Below are 18,296 nucleotides of genomic sequence, written 5' to 3' on the forward strand. Positions count from 1 at the left end.
GTAGAATTTAACGGCTCTTTTCTGGATTTTGATTATTAGCGGGTATCGGCCTAAATCTGCTCTGCATGCATTATTTGGTGCTTTACGTTGTACAAGGAGGATGTTTTTGCAGAATTATGTATGCAGAGTCTCCTCTGATAAACAGAGTTGGAGGTTAGAGGTAGCATGGGGCAAAAGGCTTAATACAGAGGACTCCACAAGGAGAAAGGGCTCATTTATTTACTACATACTAACTATTGCACACACACACACCCACACATACGCACACACGCACTCTAGTGGTGTGTCTTCCCGGGAGAGAGATCCGTCTCCATCTAAGCCCCTACATAATGACTCCTTAATGTAAATACAGAAGTCATCTTCACCCATCTCCATGACAACAGGCACCTCCCCCCTCCCCCTGTCCGTACATCAAACAGATCAAAAGCTGTCCTTTACTGGCTGGTTAAGGTGACAGACCACGCCCCCTCATAGGCCCTCTATTGTGGACAGAGAAAGAAGCTGAGTTCTCAAGGTCACAACAACAATAACCAAAGCTTGAGTAAAGTAGGGAGTGTGTGTGTGTGTGTGTGTATTGTTATGCGCATGAGTGTAATGTATGTGTGTACATGTCTCTGTTTGCCTGTTGATCCCAGTAGGCTTTACTGCAGTGGTAGTGAGCAAAGTTAGGGTCAAATTCATTTAGGCTCTAGTCAATTCCAGCACATGAAGTTGACATGCAACTGTAATGGGAAAAGCAGCCTCTCCATAGCATAGCTGTTGTTCCCATTTCAGTTTGCTGTTGTTCCCATTTCAGTTTGCTGTTGTTCCCATTTCAGTTTGCTGTTGTTCCCATTTCAGTTTGCTGTTGTTCCCATTTCAGTTTGCTGTCAATTTCATCTCCTGAATAGAGTGGTGCTAAAGAAATATATTTTTAAATGGCCACCATCAATTTCCAGCGTTTTCTTTCTCAGGCTAATGGAAAGCAAATCAATGATTTATCTCCCCGTCGACCAACATCTCATGAATATGAAACGATGTGTCCCGCGTCGAGGTTTCCTAGTTGAAGGAAGAAGCTCAAACCGTTTCCCTCGCCACTCGGCGGGCTGAAACCTCAAAGAGAAACAGAACATGAAAATACTTCCTAGCGAGTTAGTGTGGTGGAATGTTCCAGCGTCAGGGAAAGAGAGAGAAATAGAAACTAACAATAGTGAAGTTTGAAGTAACCCCCGGTACTTGAAAGAGACTGGGCAGAAGCGTCGGCGCGGCTTTATTCAATATTAATTATATCTAAAGGCATTTCAGAGCAGGAGAAGAGATCACAGATTTATCAAATAAAGGGAAAAGGCGAGGCCAGGATGAGAGAACCTCCCAGACTCTCTGAACTTCTGACAGAGACCCTCAGCAGTTTTTGACTGGGAGCGAGCTGGTCTAAAGGAGTATAATACTAATGGGTAGGGAATGACAAGGATAGGATGGTATGTGTGGGTGATGGTATGTGGGTCATCCTTCAAATACGGTGGCATTTGGGCAAGGAGTTTTGGAAAACATTTACTTATTTTTAAAAAATTACAAAAATTGTATGGTTTTGGGTACATCTTCCCATTCAAAATCAACTAACATGGTAGCTTAATGACTTTAAACAATTGATACCACTATGATAACATTGTTCCACTAGTAGGAATAGTAATACCAATTATGGTAACACCAATCAGACATTTGAGATAAAGGAGGATTTTCGGAAATGGAGGCTTCACATGCTCAAATCTAAGGTCATCAAGCCTTTACAAACAATTTACTGAAGTGATATGATTAATCATTTTGCTCACGCTCTTATTGTGATGAGCCATCAAACAGGCAAAGTGTCAATATAGGACTAAGATCGAAACCTATTACGCCGGCTCTGACGCTCGTTGGATGTTGCAGGGCTTGCAAACTATCACGGATTACAAAGGGAAACCAAGCCACGAGCTGCCCAGTGACGCGAGCCTACTAGATGAGCTAATTGCCTTCCATGCTTGCTTCGAGGCAAGAAACAATGAACCATACATGAGAGCACCAGCTGTTCCAGAGGACAGTGTGATCTCGCTCTCCATGTGAGTTCGATCTTTAAACCGGGTGGCCAAATGGACTACATACTCAGAACAGCAGGCACGTGTCTTCACTGACATTTTCAACCTTTCCCTGACCATGTCTGTAATACCTACATTTCAAGCAGACCACCATAGTCCCTGTGCCCAAGATCGCCAAGGTAACATGTTTAAATTACTATTGCCCCTTAGCAATCACATCTGTAGGCTTGAAATGCTTTGAAAGGCTGGTCATGGCTCACATCAACAACCTCATCCCAGACACCGGATGACAAAATCTTAATGCACACCACACTGCCCTTGCAACACCTGGATAAAAGGAATACCTATGTGAGAATGTTGTAATTGATTACAGCTCAGCATTCAGCTCCATAGTGCCCTCCAAGCTCATCACTGAGCTCAGGACCCTGGTACTGAGAACCTCCGTCTGCAACTGGATCCTTGACTTACTGACAGGCTGTCTCCAGGTGGTGAGAGTAGGCAACAACACATGTGCATGCTGACCCTCAACCAGGGGGATCCTCAGGGGTGCGTGCTCAGTCCCCTCCTGTACTCCCTGTTGACCCACGACTGCATGGCCGTGCCTGACTCGAACACCATCATCAAGTTTACTGACGGCATGATGGTCATAGGCCTGATCACCTAACGATGATGAGACTGCCTATAAGGAGGAGGTTAGTGACCTGGCAATGTGGTGCCGATCATGGAATACAGGAAATGGAGGGCCGAGCTGGCCCCAGTCCACATCGATGGGGCTGTAGTGGAGCGGATCGGATCGAGCGGATCGAGAGCTTCAAGATCCTCGGTGTCCACATCACTAAGGAATTAACATGGTCCACACACACCAACACAATGCTTCTTTCCCCATAGTAGGCTGAAAAGATTTGGCATGGGCCTTCAGATCCTCAAAAAGTTCTACAGCTGCACCATTGAGAGCTGGCTGCATCACTGGCTGCATCACTGCATAGTATGGAAATTGGATGGAAATTGCTTGGCATCCAACCACAAGGTGCAATAGAGGGTAGTGTGATTGACCCAGTACATCACTGGGGCCGAGCTGCCTGCCATCAAAAATCATTGAGCTACAGTACCTCTATACCAGGCAGTGTCAGAGGAAGGCCCTAAAAAGACTCCAGCCAACCAAGTCATAGATGTTTTTCTCTGCTCTTGCAAGGAAAGTGGTACTGATGCACCAAGTCTGGAACCAACAGGACCCTGAACAGCTTCTACCCCCAAGCCATAAGACTGCTAAATAGTTAACCAAATAGCTACCTGGACTACTGAGAGACAGAGAGAGAGAGAGACAGATTTAATGGGGGGTCAGTGATGGTTCATGACCAATGGCCAGAGGTTCATTCTCATGAACTCTTCATTACAGCAGCAGGTCAGTGGGGGTTATGTCAAAATTATAATTTAGATGGATGGATAGATGGATGGTACAGACACACACACACACACACACACACACATGCACACACACATGCACACACACATGCACACAAACACACACACACACACACACACACTACAAAGAGTTCTAAACTGACTGTACAGAGAGATGGTGGGAGGAGGGCTACCCAACACCCACAAAACCCTTTATTACACACAAACACACATGTACAGTGCATTCGGAAAGTATTCAGACCCCTTCACTTGTTCCACATTTTGTTACGTTACAGCCTTATTCTAAAATGGATTAAATCATGTTTTCCCCTCATCAATCTACACACAACACCCCATAATGACAAGGCAAAAACTGATTTTTATAAATGCTTGCTAATTTATTACAAATAAAAAACTGAAATACTTTATTTACATAAGTATTCAGACCCTTTGCTACGAGATTCAAAATGTAGCTCCAGAACAGCCTGTTTCCATTGATCATCCTTGAAATGTTTCTACAACATGATTGGAGTCCACCTGTGGTAAATTCAATTGATGGGACATGATTTGGAAAGGAACACATCTGTCTATATAAGGTCCCACAGTTGACAATGCATGTCAGAGCAAAAACCAAACCATGAGGTCGAAAGGAATTGTTCGTAGAGCTCCGATACAGGATTGTATCGAGGCACAGATCTGGGGAAGGGTACCAAAAAGTGTCTGAGCATTGAAGATCCCCAAGAACACAGTGGTCTCCATCATTCTTAAATGGAAGAAGTTTGGAACCACTAAGAATCTTCCTAGAGCTGGACGCCCGGACAAACTGAACAATCGAGGGAGAAGGGCCGTGGTCAGGGAGGTGACCAAGAACACGATGGTCACTGATCCAGAGTTCGTCTGTGGAGATGGGGGAACCTTCCAGAAGGAGAATCATCTCTGCAGCACTCCACCAATCAAGCATTTCTGGTAGAGTGGCCAGACGGGAGCCACTCATCAGTAAAAGGCACATGACAGCCCGCTTGGAGTTTGCCAAAAGGCACCTAAAGGAGTCTCAGTCCGTGAGAAACAAGATTCTCTGGTCTGATGAAACCAAGATTGAACTCTTTGGACTGACTGCCAAGCGTCACGTCTGAAGGAAACCTGGCACTATTCCTACGGTAATGCATAGTGGTGGCAGCATCATGCTGTGGGGATGTTTTTCAGCGACAGGGACTGGGAGACTAGTCTGGATTGAGGGAAAGATGAACAGAGCAAAGTACAGAGAGATCCTTGATGAAAACCTGCTCCAGAGCACTCAGGACCTCAGACTGGGGGCGAAGGTTCATCTTCCAACAGGACAACTACTCTAAGCACACACCCAAGACAAATCTCTGAATGTCCTTGACTGGCCCAGCCAGAGCCCGGACTTGAACCCGACCGAACAGACCTGAAAATACTGTAGCTGTTTGAGTTATAGTTGATTTATTCTTGCTCACAGATTAAACTGAAGAAATGCAGTGGGTAGAGTGGTGTTTCGCAGGCGGTCCGTACGAGCAGTTATACATGACAGTTCGTGGCTGATTCTCGGGAGTATGGTGGTGCAGTTACCTCTTTTTGAGGGGAGCAGGTGGAGCCAGGCTAGTAACCACCGCCCTCTGTCTTCGTCCTGTGGTGTAACTGTGGAGCCAGGCTAGTAACCATCACCCTCTGCCTTCTACCGGTGGTGTAGCTGTGGAGCCAGGCTAGTAACCATCACCCTCTGTCTTCTACCGGTGGTGTAGCTGTTGAGCCAGGCTAGTAACCACCACCCTCTGTCTTCGTCCTGTGGTGTAACTGTGGAGCCAGGCTAGTAACCATCACCCTCTGCCTTCTACTGGTGGTGTAGCTGTGGAGCCAGGCTAGTAACCATCACCCTCTGTCTTCTTCCTGTGGTGTAGCTGTTGAGCCAGGCTAGTAACCAACACCCTCTGTCTTCTTCCTGTGGTGTAGCTGTGGAGCCAGGCTAGTAACCATCACCCTCTGTCTTCTTCCTGTGGTGTAGCTGTTGAGCCAGGCTAGTAACCAACAACCTCTGTCTTCTTCCTGTGGTGTAGCTGTGGAGCCAGGCTAGTAACCATCACCCTCTGCCTTCTACTGGTGGTGTAGCTGTGGAGCCAGACTAGTAACCAACACCCTCTGTATTCTTCCTGTGGTGTAGCTGTGGAGCCAGGCTAGTAACCATCACCCTCTGTCTTCTACCGGTGGTGTAACTGTGGAGCCAGGCTAGTAACCATCACCCTCTGTCTTCTTCCTGTGGAGCCAGGCTAGTAACCATCACCCTCTGTCTTCTTCCTGTGGAGCAAGGCTAGTAACCATCACCCTCTGTCTTCTTCCTGTGGAGCCAGGCTAGTAACCATCACCCTCTGTCTTCTACCGGTGGTGTAACTGTGGAGCCAGGCTAGTAACCATCACCCTCTGTCTTCTTCCTGTGGAGCCAGGCTAGTAACCATCACCCTCTGTCTTCTTCCTGTGGAGCCAGGCTAGTAACCATCACCCTCTGCCTTCTTCCTGTGGAGCCAGGCTAGTAACCATCACCCTCTGTCTTCTTCCTGTGGAACCAGGCTAGTAACCATCACCCTCTGTCTTCTTCCTGTGGTGTAGCTGTGGAGCCAGGCTAGTAACCACCACCCTCTGTCTTCTTCCTGTGGTGTAGCTGTTGAGCCAGGCTAGTAACCAACACCCTCTGTCTTCTTCCTGTGGTGTAGCTGTGGAGCCAGGCTAGTAACCATCACCCTCTGTCTTCTTCCTGTGGAACCAGGCTAGTAACCATCACCCTCTGTCTTCTTCCTGTGGTGTAGCTGTGGAGCCAGGCTAGTAACCATCACCCTCTGTCTTCTACCTGTGGTGTAGCTGTGGAGCCAGGCTAGTAACCATCACCCTCTGTCTTCTACCGGTGGTGTAGCTGTGGAACCAGGCTAGTAACCAGCACCCTCTGTCTTCTACCTGTGGTGTAGCTGTGGAGCCAGGCTAGTAACCATCACCCTCTGTCTTCTTCCTGTGGAGCCAGGCTAGTAACCATCACCCTCTGTCTTCTTCCTGTGGAGCCAGGCTAGTAACCATCACCCTCTGTCTTCTTCCTGTGGAGCCAGGCTAGTAACCATCACCCTCTGTCTTCTTCCTGTGGAGCCAGGCTAGTAACCATCACCCTCTGTCTTCTACCTGTGGAGCCAGGCTAGTAACCATCACCCTCCGTCTTCTTCCTGTGGTGTAGCTGTGGAACCAGGCTAGTGACCTTGGACACAGTTCAATGTCAGACAGATGTTGCAGGAGCTTTGCGTGATCTACTGGATCAAAGGCTTTGGACAAGTTACACCCTCACCATTGTTGGTTTTCTGGAGTCTGGAGTTTTTTTGATGAAGTTCTACTGGATTTTTCCAGGGCATGAAGTTAGAGAGATGGGCCTCCCGTCACTCATTGTACCTGGGTTGGACACTTTAGGTATGGGGACACACATTGGCAGTCTTCCAGACAGCAGGAACAGTCCCCTGCCAGTAGGAGATGTTAACTATGTGTGTGATGACAGGGGCTAGATCTTCTGCATGGTCTCTTAGTAGTCAGGCTGGAATGCCATCAGGCCCACAAGCTTTACATGGGCTGAGTCTGGTCAGAGCTTGCTTTATCTGGCCAATGCTGCACAGCTCAACCTGACTTGTAGGAAGATGGTGCTTATCCACGCCTCAGCAAATAAATACATTAAAAACATCAGCCACATCAATGTCTTCAATTACCTCTACCTGTATTCTCCGTCCTGATGTTTTCTTTTGCCCCAGTCCTTTGTTAATGAATTCCCATCATTCCTTAGGGTTTTTCTTCTTTAGGTCCTGGATTCCAGTTTTGTATTAGTTTGTTTTTGCTTCCTCGATAAGCATTTGCACTGTGTTTCTGTATTTTCTCCATTTCATTAGTTTCAACCCATCTGTTGAAAATCTTCTGTCTTTTCCTGATGGCAGCCTTTATTCCTTCAGTCATCCAGGGCTTGTCCAGTGTTTCTTATTGGCATGCGTACATCAAGTGCAGTTTGAATGCAGGAGTTGAACGTCTCCACCTTTGCATCGATGCTCTCCGCCCCATATTTGGCAGACCAGTCAGTACTGGCCATACATGGTGCTAAGGCCTCCTTTCTGTCCTGGGTTACCACATGTCCTTTTCCCCCGCTGCACCTCGCTTCTCCCTCCCGATGTTGTGTTTGGGGAGAACAGCAGACATTTGTGATCACTGGATCCGACAGGAGCAAGTACAGTGGGGGTGTTGTAGTGATTCTTCATATTTGTAATGATCAGATTTAAGATGGCGTCCCCTCTGGTCTGGTCTTTGACCACTTGTTTCATGTCTGGATGGGAGTTTGTCAGCATCTTGAAAGGCAGGTGATTAAAGTCTCCACACAGGATGAGCCCCATTTGGGGAGAGAACATCCTGATCACATTATCCACAGTGATAACTGAGGTGTTTTCTCATTTTCCCATGGTGGATGGTAGAGTACTCCCACTACCAGAGTTGAAACTGAGCTGGGGAGCTGAAGCCGCATACACTCAAATTCCTCTTTCATTAGGTCAGCTCTTCTCTTTGCCTGCATACTGTGGTTCACATACATAGCCACGCCCCCTCCTCTCATCCCCCCTCTGGACCTGTCATTTCTGAACAGCTGATAGTTTTATATGAAAAGAGATTAATCTAGGATATTTTTGTGGGCCCTCGTTTCAGTGACACATCCAATGTCTTAATTTACTCATTGAAGAAGCAGTTCAAATTCATCCACTTTGTTTATCAATGATCTTGTGTTACAAGATCACTGTGCAGTGACGCTCCCCATCCAACGTGACAGAGCTTGAGAAGATCTGCAGAGAAGAATGGGAGAAACTCAACAAAATACAGGTGTGCTAAGCTTGTAGCTTCATACCCAAGAAGACTCCAGGCTGTAATCGACGTCAAAGGTGTTTCAACAAAGTACGGAGTAAAGGGTCTGAATACTTATGTAAATATGATGTTTCAGTTTTTTGTTTGTAATACATTTGCAAACATTTATAAAAACTGGTTTTGCTTTGTCATTATGGGATATTGTGTGTAGATTGAAGAGAGAAAAAAACTATTTAATCAATTTTAGAATAAGGTTGTAATGTAAGAAAATGTGGAAAAAGTCAAGGGGTCTGAATACTTTCCAAATGAACTGTATTCAGACTCATATAGGCAGTCTCTCTCTCTCTGCATAAAATAAATCAACCATATCCTACACCACCCAAACCAATACTACTGTATATATCACACTAAAAAAGCCATTTAACCAATTGCTTAATCAGCATTATTCTGTGAGTTGAGTGGACTTCAAAATAGCATTGAAGTGGATTCAACCCATAAATATCAAGGCAACCAGCTGCAATACGATTTCTAGTTTGCTCAACACTAGATTTTAGATTTCTCAAGATTTATTGACTAAAATTACTAACTCATGTTTGCTTAAAACCACACCCATCATTATCATATTTCCCAGCATGCTCCATTACAGGTTGATTATCAGAAGTGTTTGTTAAAATACCTGTGTTTTTGCATGTACGTTGATCGGTTGATTAGTCTTATACTACACAAAAATAAATAAAACGTTTTTAAACTAATCCAATCTGTTAGTAGCTGTATTTATTGCAACAGTTTGTGAGATGGATGTTCCAATTTAGATGATTTAGGTAGTCTCATGGATTCATCTTTCCTACCCCGGCAGTCATTCTCAGAGCTCCACACTAACATTTTCCCCTGGTGGTACTGGTACCATAACATAACTATTTTTTACTCCCGGTGCGCGGGGGGGGGGGGGGGGGGGGGGGGGAGTTAGTGTCTCATCACAGCAGCAGGCCCCAGCGAAACAGGCACAGGGCAAAAACTGTCATTACAGGAATCAAATCAAATCGACTTGTATTTGTCACATACACATGGTTAGTAGATGTTAATGCGAGTGTTGCGAAATGCTTGTGCTTTTAGTTCCGACCATGCAGTAATATCTAATAAGTAATCTAACCTAACAATTTCACAACAACTACCTTACACATACAGTGGGGCAAAAAAAGTATTTAGTCATCCACCAATTGTGCATGGAGCCTCAGATCGAGGGAGATTATCAGTGGTCTTGTATGTCTTCCATTTCCTAATAATTGCTCCCACAGTTGATTTCTTCAAACCAAGCTGCTTACCTATTGCAGATTCAGTCTTCCCAGCCTGGTGTCCTTTGACAGCTCTTTGGTCTTGGCCATAGTGGAGTTTGGAGTGTGACTGTTTGAGGTTGTGGACAGGTGTCTTTTATACTGATAACAAGATCAAACAGGTGCCATTAATACAGGTAACGAGTGGAGAACAGAGGAGCCTCTTAAAGAAGAAGTTACAGGTCTGTGAGAGCCAGAAATCTTGCTTGTTTGTAGGTGACCAAATACTTATTTTCCACCATAATTTGCAAATAAATTCATTAAAAATCCTACAATGTGATTTTCTGGATTTTTTTCCCTCATTTTGTCTGTCATAGTTGAAGTGTACCTATGATGAAAATTACAGGCCTCTCTCATCTTTTTAAGTGGGAGAACTTGCACAATTGGTGGCTGACTAAATACTTTTTTGCCCCACTGTACAAGTGTAAAGGAATTAATAAGAGTATGTACATAAAAATATATGAATGAGTGATGGCCGAACGGCCTAGGCAAGATGCAGTAGAGTACAATATATACATATGAGATTAGTAATGTAGGGTATGTAAACATTATATAAAGTGGCATTGTTTAAAGTGGCTAGTGATACATTTATTTCATCAAGATGGCAAGATGCAGTAGATGGTATAGAGTACAGTATATACATATGAGATGAGTAATGTAGGGTATGTAAACATTATATTAAGTGGCATTGTTTAAAGTGACTAGTGATACATTTATTACATACATTTTTCCATTATAAAAGTGGCTAGAGTTGAGTTAGTACGTTGGCAGCAGCCACTCAATGTTAGTGATGGATGTTTAACAGTCTGATGGCCTTGAGATAGAAGCTGTTTTTCTGTCTCTCGGTCCCTGCTTTGATGCACCTGTACTGACCTCGCCTTCTGGATGATAGCGGGGTGAACAGGCAGTAGCTTGAGTGGTTGATGTCCTTGAGGCAAGGTTAGTTTGCCCCTGGTGATGCGTTGTGCAGACCTCACTACCCTCTGGAGAGCCTTACGGTTGTGGGCGGAGCAGTTGCCATACCAGGCGGTGATACAGCCTGACAGGATGCTCTCGATTGTGCATCTGTAAAGGTTTGTGAGTGTTTTTGGTGACAAGCCTAATTTCTTCAGCCTCCTGAGGTTGCGCCTTCTTCACCACGCTGTCTGTGTGGATGGACCATTTCAGTTTGTCCGTGATGTGTATGCCAAGGTACTTAAAACTTTCCACCCTCACCACTACTGTCTCGTCGATGTGGATAGGGGGCTGCTCCCTCTGCTGTTTCCTGAAGTCCACGATCATCTCCTTTGTTTTGTTGATATTGAGTGTGAGGTTATTTTCCTGACACCACACTCCGAGGGCCCTCACCTCCTCCCTGTAGACCGTCTCATCATTGTTGGTAATCAAACCTACCACTGTGGTGTCGTCTGCAAACTTGATGATTGAGTTGGAGGCGTGCATGGCCACGCAGTCGTGGGTGAACAGGGAGTACAGGAGAGGGCTGAGAACGCACCCTTGTGGGGGCCCAGTGTTGAGGATCAGCGAGTGGAGATGTTGTTACCTACCATCACCACTTGGGGGCGGCCCGTCAGGAAGTCCAGGACCCAGTTGCACAGGGCGGGGTCGAGACCCAGGGTCTCGAGCTTAATGACGAGTTTGGAGGGTACTATGGTGTTAAATGCTGAGCTGTAGTCGATGAACAGCATTCTTACATAGGTATTCCTCTTGTCCAGATGGGTTAGGGCAGTGTGCAGTGTGGTTGAGATTGCGTCGTCTGTGGACCTATTGGGCTAGTAAGCAAATTGGAGTGGATATAGGGTGTCAGGTATGGTGGAGGTGATATGGTCCTTGACTAGTCTCTCAATGGTGGCCCTCTTGAAGCATGTGGGAACAGCAGACTGGGATAAGGGTTGATTGAATATGTCCGTAAACACACCAGCCAGCTGGTCTGTGCATGCTCTGAGGGATGGCTGGGGATGCCGCCTGGGCCTGCAGCCTTGCGAGGGTTAACACGTTTAAATATTTTTTTTTACAGTGAAGGAGAGCCCGCAGGTTTTGGTAGCAGGCTGTGTCAGTTGCACTGTATTGTCCTCAAAGCGAGCAAAGAAGTTGTTTAGTCTGTCTGGGAGCAAGACATCGTGGTCCGCGACGGGGCTGGTTTTTCTTTTGTAGTCCGTGATTGACTGTAGACCCTGCCACATACTTCTCGTGTCTGAGCAGTTGAATTGCGACTCTACTTTGTCTCTATACTGACGCTTAGCTTGTTTGATTGCCTTGCGGAGGGAATAGCTACACTGTTTGTATTCGGTCATGTTTCCGGTCACCTTGCCCTGATTAAAAGCAGTGGTTCGCACTTTCAGTTTTGCGCGAATGCTGCCATCAATCCACGGTTTCTGGTTGGGGAATGTTTTAATAGACACTGTGGGTACAACATCACCGATGCACTTGCTTATAAACTCGCTCACCGAATCAGCGTATTCATCAATGTTGTTGTTCGAGTCCACGTGATCGAAGCAATCTTGAAGCGTGGAATGCGATTGGTCGGACCAGCGTTGAACAGACCTGAGCACGGGTGCTTCCTGTTCTAGTTTCTGTCTATAGGCTGGGAGCAACAAAATGGAGTCGTGGTCAGCTTTTTCAACAGGAGGATGGGGGAGGGCCTTATATGCGTCGCGGAAGATAGAATAACAATGATCCATGGTTTTACCAGGCCGGGTTGCGCAATCGATATGCTGATAAAATTTAGGGAGCCTTGTTTTCTGATCAGCCTTGTTAAAATCCCCAGCTACAATAAATGCAGCCTCAGGATATGTGGTTTCCAGTTTACATAGAGTCAAATGAAGTTCGTTCAGGGCCGTCGATGTGTATGCTTGGGGGGGAATATACACAACTGTAATTATGATCGAAGAGAATTCTCTTGGTAGATAATGCGGTAGACATTTGATTGTGAGAAATTCTAAGTCAGGTGAACAAAAGGATTTGAGTTCCTGTATATTGTTATGATCACACCATGTCTCGTTAATCATAAGGCATACACCCCCACCCTTCTTCTTAGCAGAGAGATGCTTGTTTCTGTCGGCGGGATGCGTGAAAAAAACAGCTGGCTGTACCGACTCCAATAGCGTGTCTCGAGTGAGCCATGTTTCCGTGAAAACAAAGAACGTTAGTCTCTGATGTCTCTCTGGAAGGCAACCCTTGCTGGGATTTCATCAACCTTGTTGTCAAGAGACTGGACATTGGCGAGTAGTATGGTAGGGAGCGGTGTGCGATGTGCCCGTATATGGAGCAGGATCAGAAGACCGCTCCGTCTGCCCCTTCTACAGCGCCGTTGTTTTGGGTCGCCTACTTGGATCCGAACCATTGTCCTGGGTGGTGGTCCAAACAGAGGATCCGCTTCGGGAACGTCGTATTCCTCGTCGTAATGTTGGTAAGTTGATGTTGCTCTTATATCCAATAGTTCCTCCCGGCTGTATGTAATAAAACCTAAGATTTCCTGGGGTAACAATGTAAGAAATAACACATAAAACAACAAAATACTGCATAGATTCCTATGAACGCAAGGCGAGGCGGCCATCTCTGAGGATAATGCACATTACTGTTTGACCAAATCATGGTTTTAGCCTCCTACAAAAAATAGGACGTTTGGAGTCAGATGACCATGTTGAATGAGCAGCAAGCACCGATGCGACGAATACATCTTTTTTACTCACACAGCCAATCTGACTAAACTGTTGCAGTCTGGGGCCCTGATTCTGAGTGCAGGTTGCGGGTGATTAAAAGTTCAATTTGTTGGATATTCCAATAGGAACTACTGTACACATCATTTTGCAAGCAGCAATATGTGACTTGCAGGCTTGTTGTGGCTTGTAAACCAGGAGTTTCAGACCACTGAACTAGGCCCTGAAAGACAGGTCTTATGATTTACTGTATGTAATGTATTGTCATAGAGAGATTCATTTAGAGGCACACAGGGAAATATGCTAATAAGGCAGAATACATTCTCAAGTTGAATTGTATGTCCACAACAAATGGATGAGTGAACATACATTTCAACTTCAACATTTCCAATTGCAGCTCAACAGGTTATACATCTATTACATTGCACTCAGACTGCTAGCCAATACAACTGGATTATTAAGAGAATGTACTTTAGCCTTAGTGTGCCATGAAACTCATTCTGCATGGAGATACAGTCATGGTGGCTGCTAGCTGGAATGTCGATTGGACATCCGCTCTTGTATAACCCATAAATAAAGATTAGACAGGGGCTGTAACAGACATGTACACAGACACACACACGCAGGGTTGCACAGTCTTTTTGTATCATCATTCAAATGTTTGGTTATGTGATAAAGCTGTAAAAGAGGGAATAGGAATGTTTTTCTCTCTCTCTCATCCACCCCCTCTCAATATTTTATTTATTTATTTACCTTGGTCTCACTCTCTCTAGATCTGTATCCTATGTCCCTCTCTGTCCCTCTATCCCTCTCTGTCCTTCTCTCCCTCCCTCTCTGTCCTTCTCTCCCTCCCTCTCTGTCCTTCTCTCCCTCCCTCTCTGTCCCTCTCTCCCTCCCTCTCTGTCCCTCTCTCCCTCCCTCTCTGTCCCTCCCTCTCTGTCCCTCTCTCCCTCCCTCTCTGTCCCTCTCTTCCTCCATCTCTGTCCCTCTCTCCCTCCCTCTCTGTCCCTCTCTCCCTCCCTCTCTGTCCCTCTCTCCCTCCCTCTCTGTCCCTCTCTCCCTCCCTCTCTGTCCCTCTCTCCCTCCCTCTCTGTCCCTCTCTCCCTCCCTCCCTCTCTGTCCCTCTCTCCCTCCCTCTCTGTCCCTCTCTCCCTCCCTCTCTCCCTCCCTCTCTGTCCCTCTCTCCCTCCCTCTCTCCCTCCCTCCCTCTCTGTCCCTCTTTCCCTCCCTCTCTGTTCCTCTCTCCCTCCCTCTCTGTCCCTCTCTCCCTCCCTCTCTGTCCCTCTGTCCCTCCCTCCCTCTCTCCCTCCCTCTCTGTCCCTCTCTCCCTCTGTTGGTGCTGCACACTGTTTTATGATCTTCAGAAACATGTGACAAATAACATGTGATTGACACGCACGTCTTGAACCAATACCACAAGCTCCCTGTCACGTATGATGAGTTTTAAATCATGCACATGTCAAAGTACAGGCCAAGCTAAAACATGTGTGACCTGTCACAGAGAGATCAATGCACAACCACACAGTGAAATGTCACGGAGGAAGTTCATGCATACTAAATGATACACATGTAGTCTCTCTCTCCACGCTACCAGAGATGAAAGAGCAGAAAAAAGGACTGATGGGAGGATGAAAGAGAGGAAGACTCTGATAGTTCACAGAGTTGTGTGTGTGTGTTGGATTACGTTTATTGCGTGTGTGTTTTGTAAGTAATCTGTGTGTTGTGCCACTGTCCTGTGGGACTTGGGGTGTATTGAATGGAATAAGTACAGGGATGGAGAAACAGGAATGATAGGAGGAGAGGAAGAGAGCAGTAAACAGAGAGAGAGAGAGAGAGAGAGAGAGAGAGAGAGGAGAAACAGGAAGGATAGGAGGAGAGGAAGAGAAAGAGAGCAGTAAATAGAGAGAGAGAGAGGGGGAGAGAGAGCGAGAGAGAGGGGGGAGAGAGAGCGAGAGAGAGAGAGAGAGAGGGGGGGGAGACAGAGAGCAGTAAAACAGAGAGAGAGAGAGAGAGAGAGAGAGAGGGGGGGGGAGACAGAGAGCAGTAAACAGAGAGAGAGAGAGAGAGAGAGAGAGGGGGGGGGGAGACAAAGGAGAGAGAAAGAGACAGAAAGAAAGAGTGAAAGGGAGCAGAGAGAGAGAGGATGGAAAGGAGAGGAGAAAACAAGGGCACATGAGAGAATAGACAAGGATAATGTGAAGAAGGAAAGAGAGAGGGTAGAAGAGAAGGAGAGACAGAGAGAGGGTAGAAGAGAAGGAGAGACAGAGAGAGGGTAGAAGAGAAGGAGAGACAGAGAGAGGGTAGAAGAGAAGGAGAGACAGAGAGAGGGTAGAAGAGAAGGAGAGACAGAGAGAGGGTAGAAGAGAAGGAGAGACAGAGAGAGGGTAGAAGAGAAGGAGAGACAGAGAGAGGGTAGAAGAGAAGGAGAGACAGAGAGAGGGTAGAAGAGAAGGAGAGATAAAGAGAAAGATTGAGAAAGATAAATTATAGGAAGACAGAAAACCAAGAAAATGACACAAACCCAACAAAAAGTAACAAAATCTAGACGCAACTTCTTTTCTCCCCCACTCCCCCTCTCCTCCCCCTCTCCACTCACCATAAACTGCACGTTGTCGAAGCCATTAGCCAGTAGGTGGTTCTCGTATTGGACCAGTCCAATGCTGTCCAGCCATTGGCCCACAGACTGCATGGGGCACCGGGGACCTATGAGGGGGTGAAGGGGCAGACGCTTCAGGAGGGAGTAGCCATCCACCCGGTAACACCGGCAATCGGGCTGGGAGAGCTGGCACTGCCACATCATGTTGCGGGCAATGTGGCTGTCGAACGAGCCCGCCATGGTAGAGGAAGAGTGTGGAGGAGAGAGGCAAGAGAGGGGGAGGATGGTAGGATGGATGGGGGGGTTGGAGGATGGGGGTTGGGGTTAGGCTTGGCTGAGGGTTATAAGCATGGCTGAGGGGTGAGGGTGGAGGGGCGAAGCATGCTAGGGTGCTGGGGCAAATGGGGGGTAGGTGGATAAGATTAGGGTGGTTGGAGGTAGATCCAGGGATTTGGAAAAGAGGGGAGAGGGCTAAGGTTAGATCCAGAGAAGAGGTGCCGTCCTGGGGGTAAGATCCATGAGAGAGAGGGTGCAGAGGCTGGAGGTGGTAAGATAGATCCGATAGATGCGTGTGTCTTGCTGCTGCTTTCCTTTCATGCTCTCAGCTGTTGCTCCTGCCTGCCTGTTCGCCTCGCTTGTGTATGTGTACGTACGGGTGTGTGTGTGTGTGTGTGTGTGTGTGTGTGTGTGTGAGAGCAGGAGCGAGAGAGAGAAAGAAGGAGATAGGGAGAGCTGCCTGCTTGGTAGAATTCTCTTTATCAAGTACTCCCACACTCAACTGGATGCTTTCTGCAGCCTTCTCTCTCTCTCTCTGCTCTCCCCCGCTCTTTCTCGCCACTCTACCTTCCTCTCCCATTCTCCCTCCTCTTTCTATCCTCCCTCCCTACTCCTGTTTATCACTCACTCTCTCTCCCTCGATCTCTCTGCTCTCCCTTCTTCCTCTCTCGCTCTTTTCTTGGTTCTCCCTCTCCCTTCTCTCTGTCGATATCGCTCTCCTCCCCTCCTTCTCTCTCTCACTCTGTCCCCCTCTATCTCAGTGCCTTGCACAGATAGCAATAGCCATCAGATGAGCCTCTTTGTCCGAGAGCTGAGCTGCCCCAACACACACAATGTGGGTGCGGGTGCGTTGGTGGGAGACAGCAGGTTGAGCACATAGCGCAAACAGCATTTCTCAAAGTGGTTACCATGGTAAGGGAATGCTTCACATGCACAGGAGAGGAGAGGCGGGAGGATAGAGATCAGGGGAAATAGAGAGAGAGAGAGAGAGAGAGAGAGAGAGAGGAGGCAGTTGGATGGAGAAAGAAGGGGGAAGATGGAGGGAAAGAGAAGGAGGAGAGAGAGGTGAGAGGGTGAGTGACAGAAGGACAAGTGGGGATGAGACAGAACTGAGGAGGACAGAGGGAAAGATGAGAATGGAGAGAATGAGATAGAGGAGAAAGAGAAGGAGGACAGAGGGAAAGATGAGAAGGGAGAGAATGAGATAGAGGAGAAAGGAGGTATGGAAGTTCAGTGCAGTTTCTGACTATCTATTTACCTGCATTATTCTCCTTGATCCCTTCTGAGCTCGTGCCAGTGCTGATGCCAGCCCCAATGGAGCTCATTATCTTATCAATCTGAATGGAGAGAGGAGAGAAGTGAGGAGAGAAGTGAGGAGAGAGGAGAGAGGAGAGAAGAGAGAGTAGAGAGAGGAGAGAGGTGAGGAGAGAGGAGAGAGGAGAGATAGGAGAGGGGAGAGAGGGGAGAGAGAGGGGAGAGAGAGGAGAGAGAGAGGAGAGAGAAGAGAGAGAGGAGAGAGGAGAGAGGAGAAAGAGAGCGAAGAGGAGAGAGAATAGAGGAGAGAGGAGAAAGAGAGAAGAGAGAGAGAGAAGAGAGAAGAGAGAGAGGAGAGAGAGGAGAGATAAGAGAGAGGAGAGAAGAGAGGAGAGGAGAGATGAGAGAGGAGAGGGGAGAGATGGGAGAGGGGAGAGAGAGGAGAGGGGGAGAGAGGAGAGAGAGAGAGAGGAGCGAGAGGAGAGAGAGAAGAGAAAGAAGAGAAAGAAGAGAGAGAGAAGAGAGGAGAGATAAGAGAGAGGAGAGAGAGGAGAGAAGAATTGGGAGAGAGGAGAGGGGGATGAGGGGAGAGAGAGAGGAGAGAGGAGTGGGGAGAGAGAGAGGAGAGAGGAGTGGGGAAGAGGGGAAGAGATGGGAGAGAGAGGAGAGAGGAGAGTATGAGAAGAGAGTAGGAGAGAGAGGAGAGAGAGAAGAGAGGAGGAGAGAGAGAGGAGAGAAGATAGAGAGGAGGGAGAGGAGAGAGAAGAGAGAGAGGAGAAGGAGAGGGAGAAGAGGAGAGGGAGGAGAGAAGAGAGAGGAGACAGAGAAGAGAGAGGAAGAGAGAGGAGAGAAGATTAGA

At 47.1% G+C, this 18,296-nt stretch overlaps 1 protein-coding gene across 1 annotated transcript in view; it reads right to left on the minus strand.

The window, feature by feature from the left end:
- The window catches only part of LOC109884983 (ankyrin repeat and sterile alpha motif domain-containing protein 1B), a 332,614-nt gene that overhangs the window by 65,823 nt on the left and 248,495 nt on the right, over positions 1–18,296 (minus strand). Inside the window, 2 exon segments of the mRNA XM_031798152.1 lie at positions 15,908–16,233; positions 17,442–17,520. Coding sequence (XP_031654012.1) covers positions 15,908–16,233; positions 17,442–17,520 — 405 coding nt within the window.

Source organism: Oncorhynchus kisutch, linkage group LG19 (genome assembly GCF_002021735.2).
Source record: "Oncorhynchus kisutch isolate 150728-3 linkage group LG19, Okis_V2, whole genome shotgun sequence".
Lineage (NCBI taxonomy): Eukaryota > Metazoa > Chordata > Actinopteri > Salmoniformes > Salmonidae > Oncorhynchus > Oncorhynchus kisutch.